The 15,032-nt window shown below is 42.9% G+C and overlaps 1 protein-coding gene across 1 annotated transcript; it reads left to right on the top strand.

Annotated features, from left to right (window-relative positions):
- Positions 1 to 9,662, top strand: bco1l (beta-carotene oxygenase 1, like; the record flags this gene model as incomplete). Its single annotated transcript, XM_080023830.1, has 11 exons — positions 1 to 64; positions 2,061 to 2,189; positions 2,784 to 2,913; positions 4,563 to 4,710; positions 4,947 to 5,094; positions 5,469 to 5,689; positions 5,796 to 6,062; positions 6,963 to 7,068; positions 8,140 to 8,234; positions 8,381 to 8,492; positions 9,508 to 9,662. 11 exons carry the CDS (start codon positions 1 to 3, stop codon positions 9,660 to 9,662), a joined length of 1,575 nt encoding a protein of 524 aa, XP_079879956.1.
- Positions 9,663 to 15,032: the final 5,370 nt, after the last annotated feature.

Below are 15,032 nucleotides of genomic sequence, written 5' to 3'. Positions count from 1 at the left end.
ATGCAGTCCATTATCGCACGGAATGGGACGGAAACCCCGGAGCCCGTCAAAGCCACGGTCAGAGGTAAGAATGAAATAGAAGAATACTGTGACATGTCTTTAAAACTGGTGGATCTGACCTGTTGGGCGTCTTCAGGGAATTCATTTTAAAGCCATTCAAGAAGGGAGGTCACATTAAAGATACTGATTTTATCTTTTCACAATAAGGATAATTTACTGTGCAAATTTTCTTCTCTGGCCTTATTCATCCATCATTGTGGATTAATGTTGCTTCTGTCAGTCTTAAAATCACAAGAGGGGACTTTATATAGTATTAATAATAATAATAATAATAATAATAATAATAATAATAACAATAAATAAAGCTGCAGGCAGCAATGCACAGGGTCCAGTTAGTCGGTGTGACTGTGTGACGGTGTGAATAAACAATGTACAAGCCCTATTTGCAGTACTGAACAATTTATTAAGGCTATAATGTTTTACCTTACTACAATTCAGGATGACATGTAACAAAATGAATTGTAGTAATGGAATACACACGTATGTTATAATGGCAACAAAACTGGCTTTGACTATGAAATATAACGTTTACTGTAGATTATATTAATTTGGATTTTGGCTTAATATTTAAGGATGAATACAAATGTATGTAACAACTTTGACTCTTCCCTGTCGCCACTTGAATGCCTCCTCCTATTTCAAACAAATTCATTTCCAGTCAGATGTGACAAAGAAGGGTCTGCAATTAAAAGCCAGGGATTCTCTGTCTGGGGAAAAGTGTGTCCCAACAATGTCTGCCGTTGTACATCAGTCATTACTATCATATATGCTCTCTCCTCCCATCGGAGTCTGCAGTCCTGTCTGCTCGGTAAAGAGCTGCCTGCTCGCTCGATAGCCGCGTCAGGAATGGTGCTGTCCAGGTCCGAGTCTCTGTAATGATCGTCACACAGATATCCATATAGTGCGAAGTGATCCTCAGTCTTATTTCATCCATCTTGTTAGGGAGTGACCGGGAGTTTTCACCTGACCTGAACAGGGGTTAAAAAACTCACTCCATCCACAAATTTAGCCCGATGTGGATCAAACTTGGACGACAGTGTCTCTGGATGGCCCCACATACAACTACATATCATTTTTGTCTGTGGGTTCGACGTTTTCTGAGCACCATACACTTTAACTTCCCTTTCGTTCTGAACAAAAACAATCGCGTTCCTGCCCGGCTGGAGCCCTCATAATAGGTAAAGGATAATAGATAATCATAATATATAATCATTATTGGCAAAATAACCCCGGACAGGATGAAACCAAGCGGAGAAGTGGTTGCCCTTTTCAATATATTATAATGTCAATTATAATTTACTTTTGACGATCAAGTTTTGTTAAAACCACTTCTGCTGGTTCTGGTTCTTAACTTGGAAAAAACAGGAAACATTAAAGTGGTAATCCATTAGATTATTTTGTTAAAAAAACAACATATTTGATATTTTTCCCACATATTTTTCATAGGATTAGAAACATTCATAAGCATTCAATGTTTTTGGGTTATGCATGTTCAAATTCAAGTTCAAGTTCAAGAGATTATTTGTCACATACATATGTGCTTTTCCATCTGCTGTTTTTCAAAGTACATTGTTGGGAAAGGGTCAATAATTTGAGATGAATAATAATTTAAAATCATTTAGTGAGCAATTACTTGCGATCCCACAATGTCTTGTTCTCAATTGAAATTGATTAGAATATACAATTTTTTATTAAATCTACAGATTAATCGTAGGCTACGTTGCCAATATTACTTTTATCCTTTGTTTCCAGTTTCCAGTGAATCCCTCAGGTGGTCGGTTGTAGTTTCAGCCATTTTGTCTCTTGTTTCCGTCCAAAAAAGAAAGTCAGAGTTCTGATTGTTTCTGGAACCATAAAACTCCAGATACACTCCGACTTGGAGTTCCTTGGAGTTTGTCTTGACCAGGTTATGATGGACTAGAGCTCCACCTAGTGGCTGAATGTCACACATTGGAAGTGTAAGGGGATATTCTCATTGGAACGTTTGTGTGTGTGTGCAGGTAAAATCCCCTGCTGGCTGCAGGGGGCGCTGTTGAGAAACGGCCCCGGTCTGTTTTCTATTGGAGACTCTTCCTACAACCACTGGTTTGATGGACTGTCACTCATCCACAGCTTCACCTTCAAGAACGGCATGCACACACACATTGTTGTTTGTTGTGATGTTGTTGAGTTGTGATTTGGTGATATTGTTGTCTTGTTGTGATATTGTTCTTCTGCCGTTGTGATGTTTTTGTTTTGTGATGTTGTTTTCTTGTTTTTGTGATATTGTGGATTATAATCATTAATGGACTATCGATTCATTGCTAATAAGAATTTAATCGATTAAGATTTTGTCTTATCGCTAAGAACTGAACAATCTGCGGTCTTGTAGTAATGTCTTTGGAGCGCAGGGGTTTCGAGAATAACAATACGAGGGCTGTACCCGACTCAGACTTTTGTCATTTGATTTGGTACGGAGATGGAACGATCGTCAAGCTAGAACACTGTGTTTTCATTTTAGATGTGGGTTATTTTATTTGATGTCTCCTTATGGAGCGAAAGAAGTGTGTACGGAATGAAACCGTGCGTAATGGGGACACTTTCTCCGTGACCTCTCCCCCATCGCTCCCTTATGTGTGATTTTGCAGTTGTTTTGTCGCAATATTGTTGTTGTTGTAATGTTGTCGTGATGTTGTTATGTTGTGATTTTGTGACCTTGTTGTTGTGAACGCCTGTTGTTCCAGGTGAGGTGTTCTACAGAAGTAAGTTCCTGAAGAGCAACAGCTACAAGAGGAACATTCAGGCAAATCGCATTGTGGTGTCCGAGTTCGGAACCATGATCTACCCCGACCCCTGCAATAACATCTTCTCACGGTGACAGGCACACACACACACACACGCACACACACAAGCACACGCACAAGCACACGCACACGCACACGCACACGCACACACACACACACACACACACACACACACATATATACAAACTCTTTAGGTGACATCTGAAAGCCTTAAAGCTACATGGGGGGACTTTGATTGTGGCTTTGAATGTCTGGTGGTGCCTGAACTATCCTTTCCTGTCCAAATGAAACCCTTAACATATGTAAGCCTCTTTTGACAACTGTGTATAGTGATTAAAGTGACTCTCCTTATTGATTGTTCCATTTAGTCTAAAACCAATGTCTAACTCTGCATGTGGTTAATGTCTAATATGAAACATATCCATCAGAAAAAGCGGAACTTCCTCTTGTCACATGACATTGTCTTCACTTGTTTTTTGTTTAGTTGACCACAAACACAAACACAAACACACACAGGGAGACTGGTGTCTCTCTGCCTGTTTGTGGTCATGACCACTCCCTGTATGCGTGTGTTGAGTGCAGTGCATCCGCGAGATGAGTAATAAATGATTGTTCTTCTTCAAATGAAACCATCGCCATGACATGAAACGTTGGACCTGAAACCAGACCTTGTTATTCAGAAATAACTGACCGCTGGTCGCCACTTACGACCAATCAGAATGGAGTATTCCTTAGAGCATGCATTACTATATAATACAGTGGTACCTCGACTTACGACTGTAATTGGTTCTATAAGAACGGTCGTATGTTAAAGCAGTCGTATGTCGAAGCAATGTTTCCCATATAAATTATGAAATCATGAAGGGTGAAAATAAACAAAATACCACATGCACACACGCACGCACACCTGCTTGGAGTGCACCCCAGCAACCGGGGGTGCTTTCCTCTCCTTTCCTCTCCTATTTACTGCCATAACTTTGACAGGAAGTGGCCACGGGACTAGTTGTAGTTCCAGTTTCCCTGGACCTAATTCAGTTTTTCAATGCATGTTGTCATCCATTGTTCATGTTTTTGTGTAAATGTTGTTTGTTTCTATGTTTATTTGTCTCACCGTGGTGATTCTTCCCCTCTTGGAGTAGTGATCAGTTGTTTATAGACCCAAACATGATAAATAGTTCTCCAAAGGGGGGGGTTGGTGGTGGCTCTCCATAACCAAAACTGTGCTCTTCTACAGGGCATCCACAGGACAGAGTTACTGCAGCAGTTCTTGATGATTTAAGAATTAATAAAGAGTTGCATTGCAGGTTGAGAAGTTGAACTCCTCTTGCAGACTAACTCTGTCCTGGATGCAATAGCATACAAATACTCTGTGTCGTATGCCCAGCATGCTGACAGCACAGGTTAAAAAAATAAAAATAAAATAAAATAAACAAAATACACAAACACAGTAAATATGAAAAAAATATATGGATAAGCCACGAAACTACGTGCACACACAATAGGTCGCCCACTGACTGACTGCTGACTGACTGCTGACTGGCCGCGGACGCGCCAACTGCAAATTTCCACGGTCGTATCTTGGAGCAGTCGGTCGCAAGTCGATACATATTTTCGCGACTATCGCCACTCGTATCTTGGATTAGTCGTAAATAGATGCAGTCGTATGTCGAGGTACCACTGTATATCATAATAAAACATGCAAAACCTCACCCCCCACAGGGCGTTGAGCCACTTCCGCAGTGTGATCTCAGATTTCACTGACAACAACCTGATCAACATTGTGCGCTACGGTCAAGATTACTACGCTTCATCAGAGGTCAACTTCATGAACCAGATCGACCCCATTACCCTGGAAACCGTGAACAGGGTACGTGCACACACATGCACGCACGCATGCACGCACACACACACACACACACACACACACACACACACACACACACACACACACACACACACACACAAACACACACACACAACATTCACAAAATATTCACACTCACTTTCAAACATTTCCACAAACTTGGTGGTTTTCATTATCATTGACCTTAACTGAATCGTTTTGGTGTTTTTGGTGTAAACTTGTAGTGACCTTCCTTCCAGATCAACTACAGGAACCACATCGCCATCAACCTGGCAACTGCTCACCCGCACTACGACCCCCAGGGAAACACCTACAACATGGGCACCGCCATCATGGGCTGGGGCATGCCACACTACGTCATCTTCAAGGTCCCTGCCCACGCCTCAGGTACCATCACCCGGGTTTTAGGGTTTTATGTTCTCGTCATAAACTAAATAACTTGTCATAAAGACCTAAGAATGTATTGTGTAAATAACGCTGCCGGAAGGTGTCATTTTCCTGATTTCGCTGAAGCTAGGCTAGCTGATCCCGTCTGCAGCTATGCATTGATCTAACACAATTAACATGAGATGCTTGAGGGTGTATTTCCCTAAATTCACAGGAGCTAGGCGAGCTGATCCCATGTGCAGCAATGGATTGAGCTAACACAGTTAGCATGAGACGCTGGAAAGGTGTATTACGCTTGTATTACTTAAGACTGGAAGGGTTTAGACCACCACCCCTTCCCTCATATTAACCCTCCTCCTCACCCGTTTCCCCAGACCCTAAGAGGGGGAAACCGGCCCTCAGGAAGTTGGAGCGGGTGGCCTCCATCCCGTTCCGCTCCTCACTCTTCCCAGGATACTTCCACAGCTTCGGCATGACGGAGAACTACATCGTGTTTGTGGAACAGCCCTTTAAACTGGACATTGTCAAACTGGCCACGGCCTATTTCAGAGGAGTCAACTGGGGAAGCTGTCTCAAGTTCTACAAGGACGACGTGGTGGGCGGAGCCAGATTTAGGATTTTTTTCAAAATAAATATATTAAAACACGTAAAATTAAAAAAACCTATATTCAAAGCACATTTTCTGTCTGTCCATTGGACAGACGGTTTTCCACCTGATCGACAGGCAAACGGGCAAGGCGGTCTCCACCCGTTACTACGGCGATGCGCTGGTGACATTCCACCACATCAACGCTTTCGAGGAGGATGAGCAGGTGACCTTTGACCTGATTTGCTACGAGAACAGCCACCTGTACCAGATGTTCTACATTGACAATGTCCAGCAGGACACCAGCCACTTCGTCCAGAGCAACAAGCTGTTCTCGCCACCACTCTGCCAGAGGTTCGTCCTCCCCCTCAGCATCCCCAAGGTGCGTGGAAATCAGCCTTTAACTTTTAAAACTGCTCTGGGGCGGCAGTGACTAGCTCTGGCCACTAGGCTCCACCTGACTGGGTCTTTATTGGGTAAAACCAAAAAGAGGGTGGGTGGGTTCAGGGGTTCCAGTGGGTTTTGGGGGGTTCAGGGAGTCCAGTAGATTGGTGGGTTGTGTAATTTGCATAAGTTCATCTTGTCAGGGAGAGGTGTCAGAAAAGAGGGTGATTGGCCAAGGTGTTGAGAGGGCGGGGTCTGGAGAGCAGGCTGACGGAGAAGAATGAGGGAGAGGGATGCAGAGGTGTACACTTTGTTGCTGGTTGTAACGTTTAGAAACTGAGAAACCAAGAGAAAAGTTCTACAAAAGGGACACGGCCATCCGTTCTGTCTGGACATCTGAGCCCCCGGGGTGGCTGGGAGCTGCTCGGCAGGGGGACGAACTGGGTTTCGGCTCCCAACGGAACTATCGTTTGGTTAGCACCGCCAAACCCCACAATGTTCTCTGTTGTATAAGCCCCAATGTCAAGCATCAATCTGGGAACGTCCAGTTCTCCTGATACAGTCTACCCCCTTACAGTCCCTGGTTGAGATCAGAGCAGAGCAGCCGCCTGCCAGGCAGAATTTGGGGCGGCCAAAATTGTATTTTTCTTGAAACATAAAAATTAACATCTGGAGGTGCCCAACTTCTTTATATTTTGTATTCAAAAACTGAATTCAAAAAAAATTTGTATATTAAAAAAAATTTCCTTTTTTTTTTTTACTTTCATGTCTTTCCTCTTCTTGGATTGGCCCCACCATGGATGATTGGCGCCCTAGGCGGACCACCTACATGCCCTATACGTCCTATATGGCCGATACACAGGGCCGGCCCTGATAATAATACTACTGTGGTTTCCAGGACGTTGCCGTGGGAACCAACCTGGTGTCGCTGAAGGACACCACAGCTCAGGCCGTGGTCCAGAAGGACGGATCCATCTTCTGCCGACCAGACACCCTGTTCCAAGGTCAGAGCCAAAAAACAAAACAACACATCCTCTCGAGTCGTGTTTTCTGACCTCTGCGCTGTAATCCATCAGTTGCAGCAGAACAGCAGCTCCGCGTTCATCAAGTCAAGTTTCACTCTGAAAGTCACGACTATTCATAGTGATGGAACGTTCGACTCTTTTTTTTGGTGGTTCTTGACGAGTCACTCTGTAAAAAGAGTCTAGCGCTGTAGGAGTCGGCTGTACGAACATACGAACACTCGACTTTTCGGGGGTGAGGGGGGCGGCAGGGCCAGCTCTTCCTATAAGGGAGATAGGTGGCCGCCTAGGGTGCCACCCAAGGGGGGGAACGTTTTTATTTTACGTGGAATGAAACAAGTGCGTATGAAAGGGTATGGAACGTGCGTTATGGGGACACTTTCTCCGTGACTCTCTCCCCCGTCACCCCCTCTCCATGCGTCATGCGCAGAGAATAATCTTGACGAGTCAACGAGTCGTGCCCCGTTCCTCCGTGCCCCGTCCCCACATTGTTTTTAGTTGTTTTGTTTGGAGGAAGGGGGCACGGCAATTGCGACGCACAGAGCGCTGTGTTCACGTCTGTGTCCAGACACGGACGATTCATACACATGAAAATATATTTATGATTGCTCTTATTTATAATTTCATATAATCTCATTGAAATGCTATCCCTGTGCTGTTTTATAAGCTTCTATCTGTTTTATCCTGTTGTAATGCACATTGACTGGAAAAAAGAAAAACAGCTGCTCGACTTGAAGAATCTCAGTCGACTGACGGGTTTCTGACTATCAAGGCCATAATAATAAGCACAGTTCTACATGTTTTTGAGGTTGTTAGTGTTTAACAAGACAGTGGTGTCACTGTGGGGTGTTATTTCTGCAGCCGTTATCTCGTTGTCAATGAAAGGATGATCTAATGATTGTTTAATGATAATATTAAACTCTATTTTATTGAGTTTTATTATTGAGATTTCTTTGTCAATGAAATCCAACAATTGACCTGAATGATTGCTTATCGACTGTTCCATGTTTCTGACTTGTTTAACTGAAGTTGTTAACGGCGCGCCCCCTACAGGCCTGGAGTTGCCGGGAATTAACTACAAATTTAACGGTAGAAAATACCGTTATTTCTACGGCTCGCGTATGGAGTGGTCTCCTCACCCCAACAAGGTAGCACACTCTGATTTTAAACTTCATCCTAATGTTTTCAGGCTGTACATGTTCGTAAAACCACTTTGATAGAGGGATGGTGTGAAAGTGAACAAGTATTGGATCGTTAGAGTGATAGAGTGACAGAGGAGTGTCCCCATCCCCAGATAGCCAAGTTTGACATCCAGACCCGGACTCACCTGGAGTGGAAGGAGGAGAACTGCTTCCCCTCAGAGCCGGTGTTCGTGGCCTCGCCCGGCGCAGAGGACGAGGACGACGGTGAGGAACAGGAAGTGATGTCACACTGCCTCTCCCTAGAGGAAGACATTTAGGACAAGTTCTGTCAAGACAGAACGGACTTGGGTTCAAGAAGGGTTCCTGGAGGACAGTTTGACGTTCCTCAACAGAACTAAGACCCTGAAAGATCCAGTGAAGACCCAGTCAAGACCCAATAAAGACCCAGTAAATACCCAATAACAATTCTGTGAAGATCCAGTAATGACCCTGTAAAGACCAAATAAAGACCCAGTAAAGACCCAATATAGATCCAATAAAGACCCAGCCAAGACCATGTGAAATCCAAGTAAAGACCTAGTCAAGATCCTGTAAAGACCCAATCAAGACCCAGTAAAGACCAGTAAAGACCTACTAAAAACCCAGTAAAGACCCAACAAAGATGCAGTAAAGACCCTGTAAGGACCCAGTAAAGACCCCGTAGTCACCTTGTAAAGACCCAGTAAAGACCCATTAAAGACCCAGTAAAGACCCAATAATGATCCTGTGAAGATCCAGTAATGACCCTGTAAAGACAAAATAAAGACCCAGTAAAGACCAAATAAAGATCCAATAAAGACCAAGCCAAGACCATGTGAAATCCCAGTAAAGACCTAATCAAGATCCTGTAAAGACCCAATCAAGACCCAGTAAAGACCAGTAAAGACCTAGTAAAAACCCAGTAAAGACCCAACAAAGATGCATTAAAGACCCTGTAAAGACCCAGTGAAGACCCAGTAAACACCTTGTAAAGACCCAGTAAAGACCCAGCAAAGACCCAATAAAGACCCACTCATGACCCTCTAAAGACCCAATCAAGACTCAATAAAGACCCAGTAAAGACCCATTAAAGACCCAGCAAAGACTCAACCAAGACCCTGTAAATACTCAAAAAAGACCCAGTCAAGACCCAGTAAAGACTGGTTATTAACCTTTTTGTTTATTTACCCGTTTATCAATGAGTTTATCAACCTATTTATTTATCAGGTTATTGATCAGTGTATTGATCTGTGTGTTTCAGGAGTGATCCTCTCCTCCGTCATCTCTCCTGATCCCTTTGTTTCTTCATTCCTTCTTGTCCTTGACGCCAGAAACATGAAGGAAATTGCTCGAGCGTCGATCGACGCCCACGTTCACATGGACCTGCACGGTCTCTTCATACCTGCTGCAAAATGAATAAATATACTGTATGTTCATATGTTTACCAGAATACATTACTTTATACGGATCTATATTGTATATAATTCACATTAATGAATATAGAAGAATATAATATTTTAAAGTTTATTCATTCTCTATTTTCTAATGATTTAAAATAATTTATATAAAATGTATATAAATGTTTACTTTAAAGTGTACTTTCTTTGACTTTAACATGTATATACATACATACACATACTGTTTATATTTGGTCAGGATAACTTTACACTGTGTGGCAGTTATGCTTGCCGCACGCCACCTGAGGGGCATGAAAGCGTTGCAACGTACAAGTTCATTGTAGAGAGTGGGCAAGATGGAACAAGCCGGGAGCAGATGGAAACATGTCATGACAAGGGCTCCTCCCGTCTGTCTGTGGGGATGGGTGACTTTACCTGTGCTCGTTGATTGCTCGAATGAGCAACAGGTGTGCAGACACCCCCGATCTTGGGCCCAATTAACTCTATTTAAAACAATGTTTTTTAAATCAACATTTTATTCAGCTATCAAACTGGGAATTGCCAAGCGGAAGGATCATTGGAAATATTCTGCGTGTGAGATGAGGTTTTGGGATTTAAAATGTTTTGTTCGGTGATTACTTTTATGAATCTTATTTATTTGTATATTGTTTAAAGTGAACATCAGCAGTGATGTATGCATTTGATTTGTGACTGAAATCAGTTTCAGGAATGTTTGAATAAAATTATTCATTTGTGTTTATTTTGCAACGGACCCCCTGCAATTCTTCTGATGACCGCTAGGAGGCTGCCAGTTTGGGAAGCCTTGTCGCCGTTAAACCTGTTAAAGTGGGCATACTCTATTATGCTCCTTTTCAACAAGTTAATATATGGTCTTAGAGGTCCCCAAAACGTGTTCTTATTTATTTTTTGCTGAAACCACCACGCAGATTTTACATTCGCGCCATTCTAACATGTGTTCAATCCACCCTGTCTGAAAACTGTCCGTTTCAGTGGGAGGAGGCACCCTCCCAAGGCCCCTAGTTCTGTGAGCCAATGGGATTTGAGTTTGAGGCGTTTGAGCATTGCTTCCGTGCGCGGTTGTATTTACTCGGTAACTCTCACTGGTTTCACCTCATCAGTACACCCAAATCTGTTTCCGAACAAATTTGAGGTGAGAAATAAGCAATCCTCGCTCTGGTTTTGTTTTGGAAAACCGCGGAGCGTACTGTGGGCCGCGGTAGTCGACCTACCGTGGATTTGTGAGTTAGCAGGCCCATCAGGGACCCAAATGTGTGCGCACAAGCGCTGAAAAAGGGAGTTTTCATTACGTCCCTTTAAAATAGTTCTCTTGTGGACAGGTTAGGAATTACAGCTTGTAAATAACAGATTCTGAAGTGCACAGTTTATCTTTTTCCAACTCTGAAATGAGTTCTCCGTCCAGAAAACTAAACGACTGATGAGATCAATTAGAGAACTATATTCATAAGATATGATAATTAATGAGACCAAATTTCTCCGAAAAACCGTGTGCAGTGCCTAACACCATGTTTTTAAAGAAACACATTATCGAAATTGAAACCTCCCGCCCCTCTGCTCACCCCTTTATTTAGTTTCCTCTCTTTCGCCTCCATCTCCCCATCCCAGCTGGAGGACATGAGAGATTTCAGGATGACTCCAACCCAGGTTCCCTGTTAGAGGTCGAAAGACAACTCACACAAGCTGATCAGTTAATTCATCCAAAATCAAAAGACATGTTTAAAAAATGTTTTCATTCTTTTTTTAACTCTCCTATTGCATTCGAAGAGAGATTACACCCTTTGTGTTCGAAAGTAACCTATTATTAATCCATAACCATTATTTATATATATATATATATATATATATATATATATACACACACACACACACATATAAACATATATACATACGTACATATATACATACATACATATCCATACATACTAATATACACATTTATCGATATATTTGTATATATATGCGTGTGTGTGCGTGTGTGTATGTGTGTGCGTGTGCGTGTACAGCATATCGATCTCCAGATGATTCCACTGGATTTCCGCTAGATGGCGCCCAACGCCGCAGAAGTTTTAACGAAAGAAAACCAAAATAAACAAAATACAATAGTTTTTAATGTAATGTCATAAAATAAAAAGCATTTTTTTCTATTGATTATTGTTATTCCATTCAACCTAAACCCCGATACAAATACAATGTATTACACTTCATATAAACTTAGTTACATAAATTAATAACAACCACAATAAATATATGCATTATAATGTAAATAGATTATAACTTCAATATAAATGCATTATAAATACAATATAAATACAAAATAATACATTATAAAGATTTTATGAACACATAAACATGTTACAGTATTATATATATTACATTATACATTTTTAACATCCACATTTTTCTAATAACTTTCTAATTGTTTAAAAAAAACAAAGTTTGAAACTCTAAATATATTTTTTTATGAGACGCAAATTCAAAGTTTAATCCAGGACGAGATTGAGAAACCATTGAAAAAAGGTTACAGGTGTGTGTGCGCGTGCGTGCTTCTATTCAGGTCAGCCTATTAAAGGTGATTAATGAGGTTATTTCTGTCACTGCTTCAAGAAGAAGAGGAGGAGAGGAAGACAGGAGAGAGGGGGGAGGAGCAAGAGAGGGAGGAGGATAGGAAGACAGAAGAGAGGGGGACAGTAGGAAGAGAGGAGAGGGGGAGAGGAGAGAAAGACAAGGCCTGTCTTTCTCTCCTCTCCGCCTCTCCCCTCTCTTCTCCAAAACCCAGAGAGGAGGAGAGATGGGAGGAGAGAGGGGGAGAGGAGGAAGAAGAGAGAGAGGAGAAGAGAGAGAGGAGAGGAGAGAGAGGGAGGTGTGTGTGTGTGTGTGTGTGTGTGGATGTGTGTGTGTGTGTGTGTGTGTGTGTAAGTGTGTGTGTGTGTGTAAAGGTCACAGCCTCCTAAACTTCAGGGTGTCTTCTGATTGTTTGCTTCAGGGGATGTTTGTCGGTTGCTTAGCAATAGGCGTCTCCAGGTTCCTGATAAGAACACCAAAACATTGATCACACAGCCCCTGGAATTTCATAATTTATAATATTCAATATTCCATATTTTATATATATTTATGCTCCAGAAGTTTCGAAAACTGAATTATATTACGATTATCAGAATCCCAGACGATACCTCCTCTTAAGTCATAATGATATTATATTGATAAACAGTACATTCCGGTATCTTATTTCCTTCTCTCCTACCTTAGTCTCATATCCTGATATCGAAAGGGCGATACAATCATATCTATACAGATACATAGCCCAAGGTATGTGGACACCCCTTCTAATTAATACTAACAGGATCATCAAATCGAGCATACAGCTGTACAACCTCCTTAGACAAACATCTGCAATAGAATGAGTCATACTCGAGAGCTCAGTGACTTTCAACGTGGCACCGTCATAGGATGCCGCCGTCATATTGTGAAGTAGAGACGTCTCGGAGCAACAGCAGCTCCACCGCGAAGCGATGCACCACACAAGCTGACAGGAGGGGACCGCTGAGCTGCACGTAACAATGGCCTGCCCTTGGTTGCAGCACTCACTACCGAGTTCCGAACAGTCTCTGAAAGTCAGCGCAAGAACTGCTCGTCGTGAGCTTCATGAAGCGGGTTTCTACAGCTGAGCGGCTGCACACAAGACTAAGATCACCATGCACAATGCCAAGTGTCGGCTGGAGTGGTGTAAAGCACGCCGCCATTGGACTCTGGGGCAGCGGAAACACGTTCTCTGGAGTGATGAATCATGCTTCACCATCTGGCGTCTGATGGAGCAGTCTGGGTTTGGGGATGCCAGGAGAACGCTACCTGCCTGGATGCAGAGCGCCAACTGTAAAGTTTGGTGGTGGAGGAATTATGGTCTGGGGCTGGTTGTCATGGTTTGGACTCAGCCCCTTGATTCCAGTGAAGGGAAATGTTAATGCCACAGTATACAAAAAAATACTTGAGAAATATGCACTTTCAACTTTGTTTCGACATTTTGGGGAGGGCCCTTTTCTGTTGCAGCATGAAAATACCCCTGTGCACATCGCGAGGTCCAGAAAAAGAAATGGTTTCCTGACTCTGGTGGAACAACTGGACTGGCCTGCACAGAGCCCAGACCTCCACCCCATCCAACACCTTCAGGATGAATTGGAACGCAGACTGCGAGCCACGCCCCATCGCCAAACATCAGCGCCTGACCTCACTGATGCTCTTGTGTCTGAATGGAAGCAAATCCCCGCAGCCATGCTCCAGAATCTAGTGGAAAGCCTTCCCAGAAGAGTGGAGGCTGTTACAGCAGCAAAGAGGGGAACAACTCCACATGGTTTTGAAATTAAATGTTCAACAAGCACATATGGGTGTGGTGTCCACATACTTTTGGCTATGTAGTATATATCTTCCAGTATCTACCCTTCTGTCTTCCTTCCTTCCTTGCTTGCTTCCTTCCTTCCTTCCTTCCTTCCTTCCTTCCTTCCTTCCTTCCTTCCTTCCTTCCTTCCTTCCTGCCTTCCTTCCTTCCTTCCTTCCTTCCTTCCTTTCTTCCTTCCTTCCTTCCTTCCTTCCTTCCTGCCTTCCAGTATCTACCTGGGAACTGGAGCTCCATTCAGGTCAGTTCAAGTTCTTCCACAGTTAATGGTCAGAAGGCCTAGTCACCTGACTCACCACAACAGTTTGTGTGTGTGTGTGTGTGTGTGTGTGTGTGTGTGTGTGTGTGTGTGTGTGTGTGTGTGTGTGTGTGTGTGTGTGTGAGTTTGTGTGTCCTGTAAAAAATAAGGAATCCAGAGAGAGACTCCATGCATCTTAGTGCCTGGTTGCATGAGAGAGAAAGAGGGAGAGAGGGAGGGTGTGGGGGGTGGGGGGTTGTGTTTGGACTTGTGTGTGGGAGAGCAGAGAGAGACAGAGTTTCTTTGTTAGCTACTACTCTGTGAAACCGTAAACACAGAGTCGGCGGAAGACAGGAAGAGCGAGAGACAGAGAGAGAGAGGAGAGATGCTCTGCCTGAAAGGTAAGACTGAGTCAAATACTACTACTGATAATATACTAATAGTAATACAACTACTGTAGTACTATGAACAAAAAGTGCATGGAAGTGTGTGTGTGTGTGTCGGATGTCCAGTTGTTTGATAACTGTGAGCAACTTTTACAGTATGCTAGTATGTTTTTTCCTGTGTGTATGTGTGTGTGTGTGTGTGTGTCTGTCTGTGTGTGTGTGTCTGTGTGTGTCTGTGCATTGTGTGTATATTTACTCACACTTGTTTACACAAACTAGTATCTGTGTATGCGATACTACATTGCTTTTACTGTCATACTACTGAAAAACATTCTATTG

This window comes from Zeus faber (assembly GCF_960531495.2).
Source record: "Zeus faber genome assembly, chromosome: 2".
NCBI classification, from domain to species: Eukaryota; Metazoa; Chordata; class Actinopteri; order Zeiformes; family Zeidae; genus Zeus; species Zeus faber.
The sequence above is the reverse complement of the archived record's forward strand: the minus strand, read 5'-3'. Positions and strand labels throughout refer to the sequence as shown.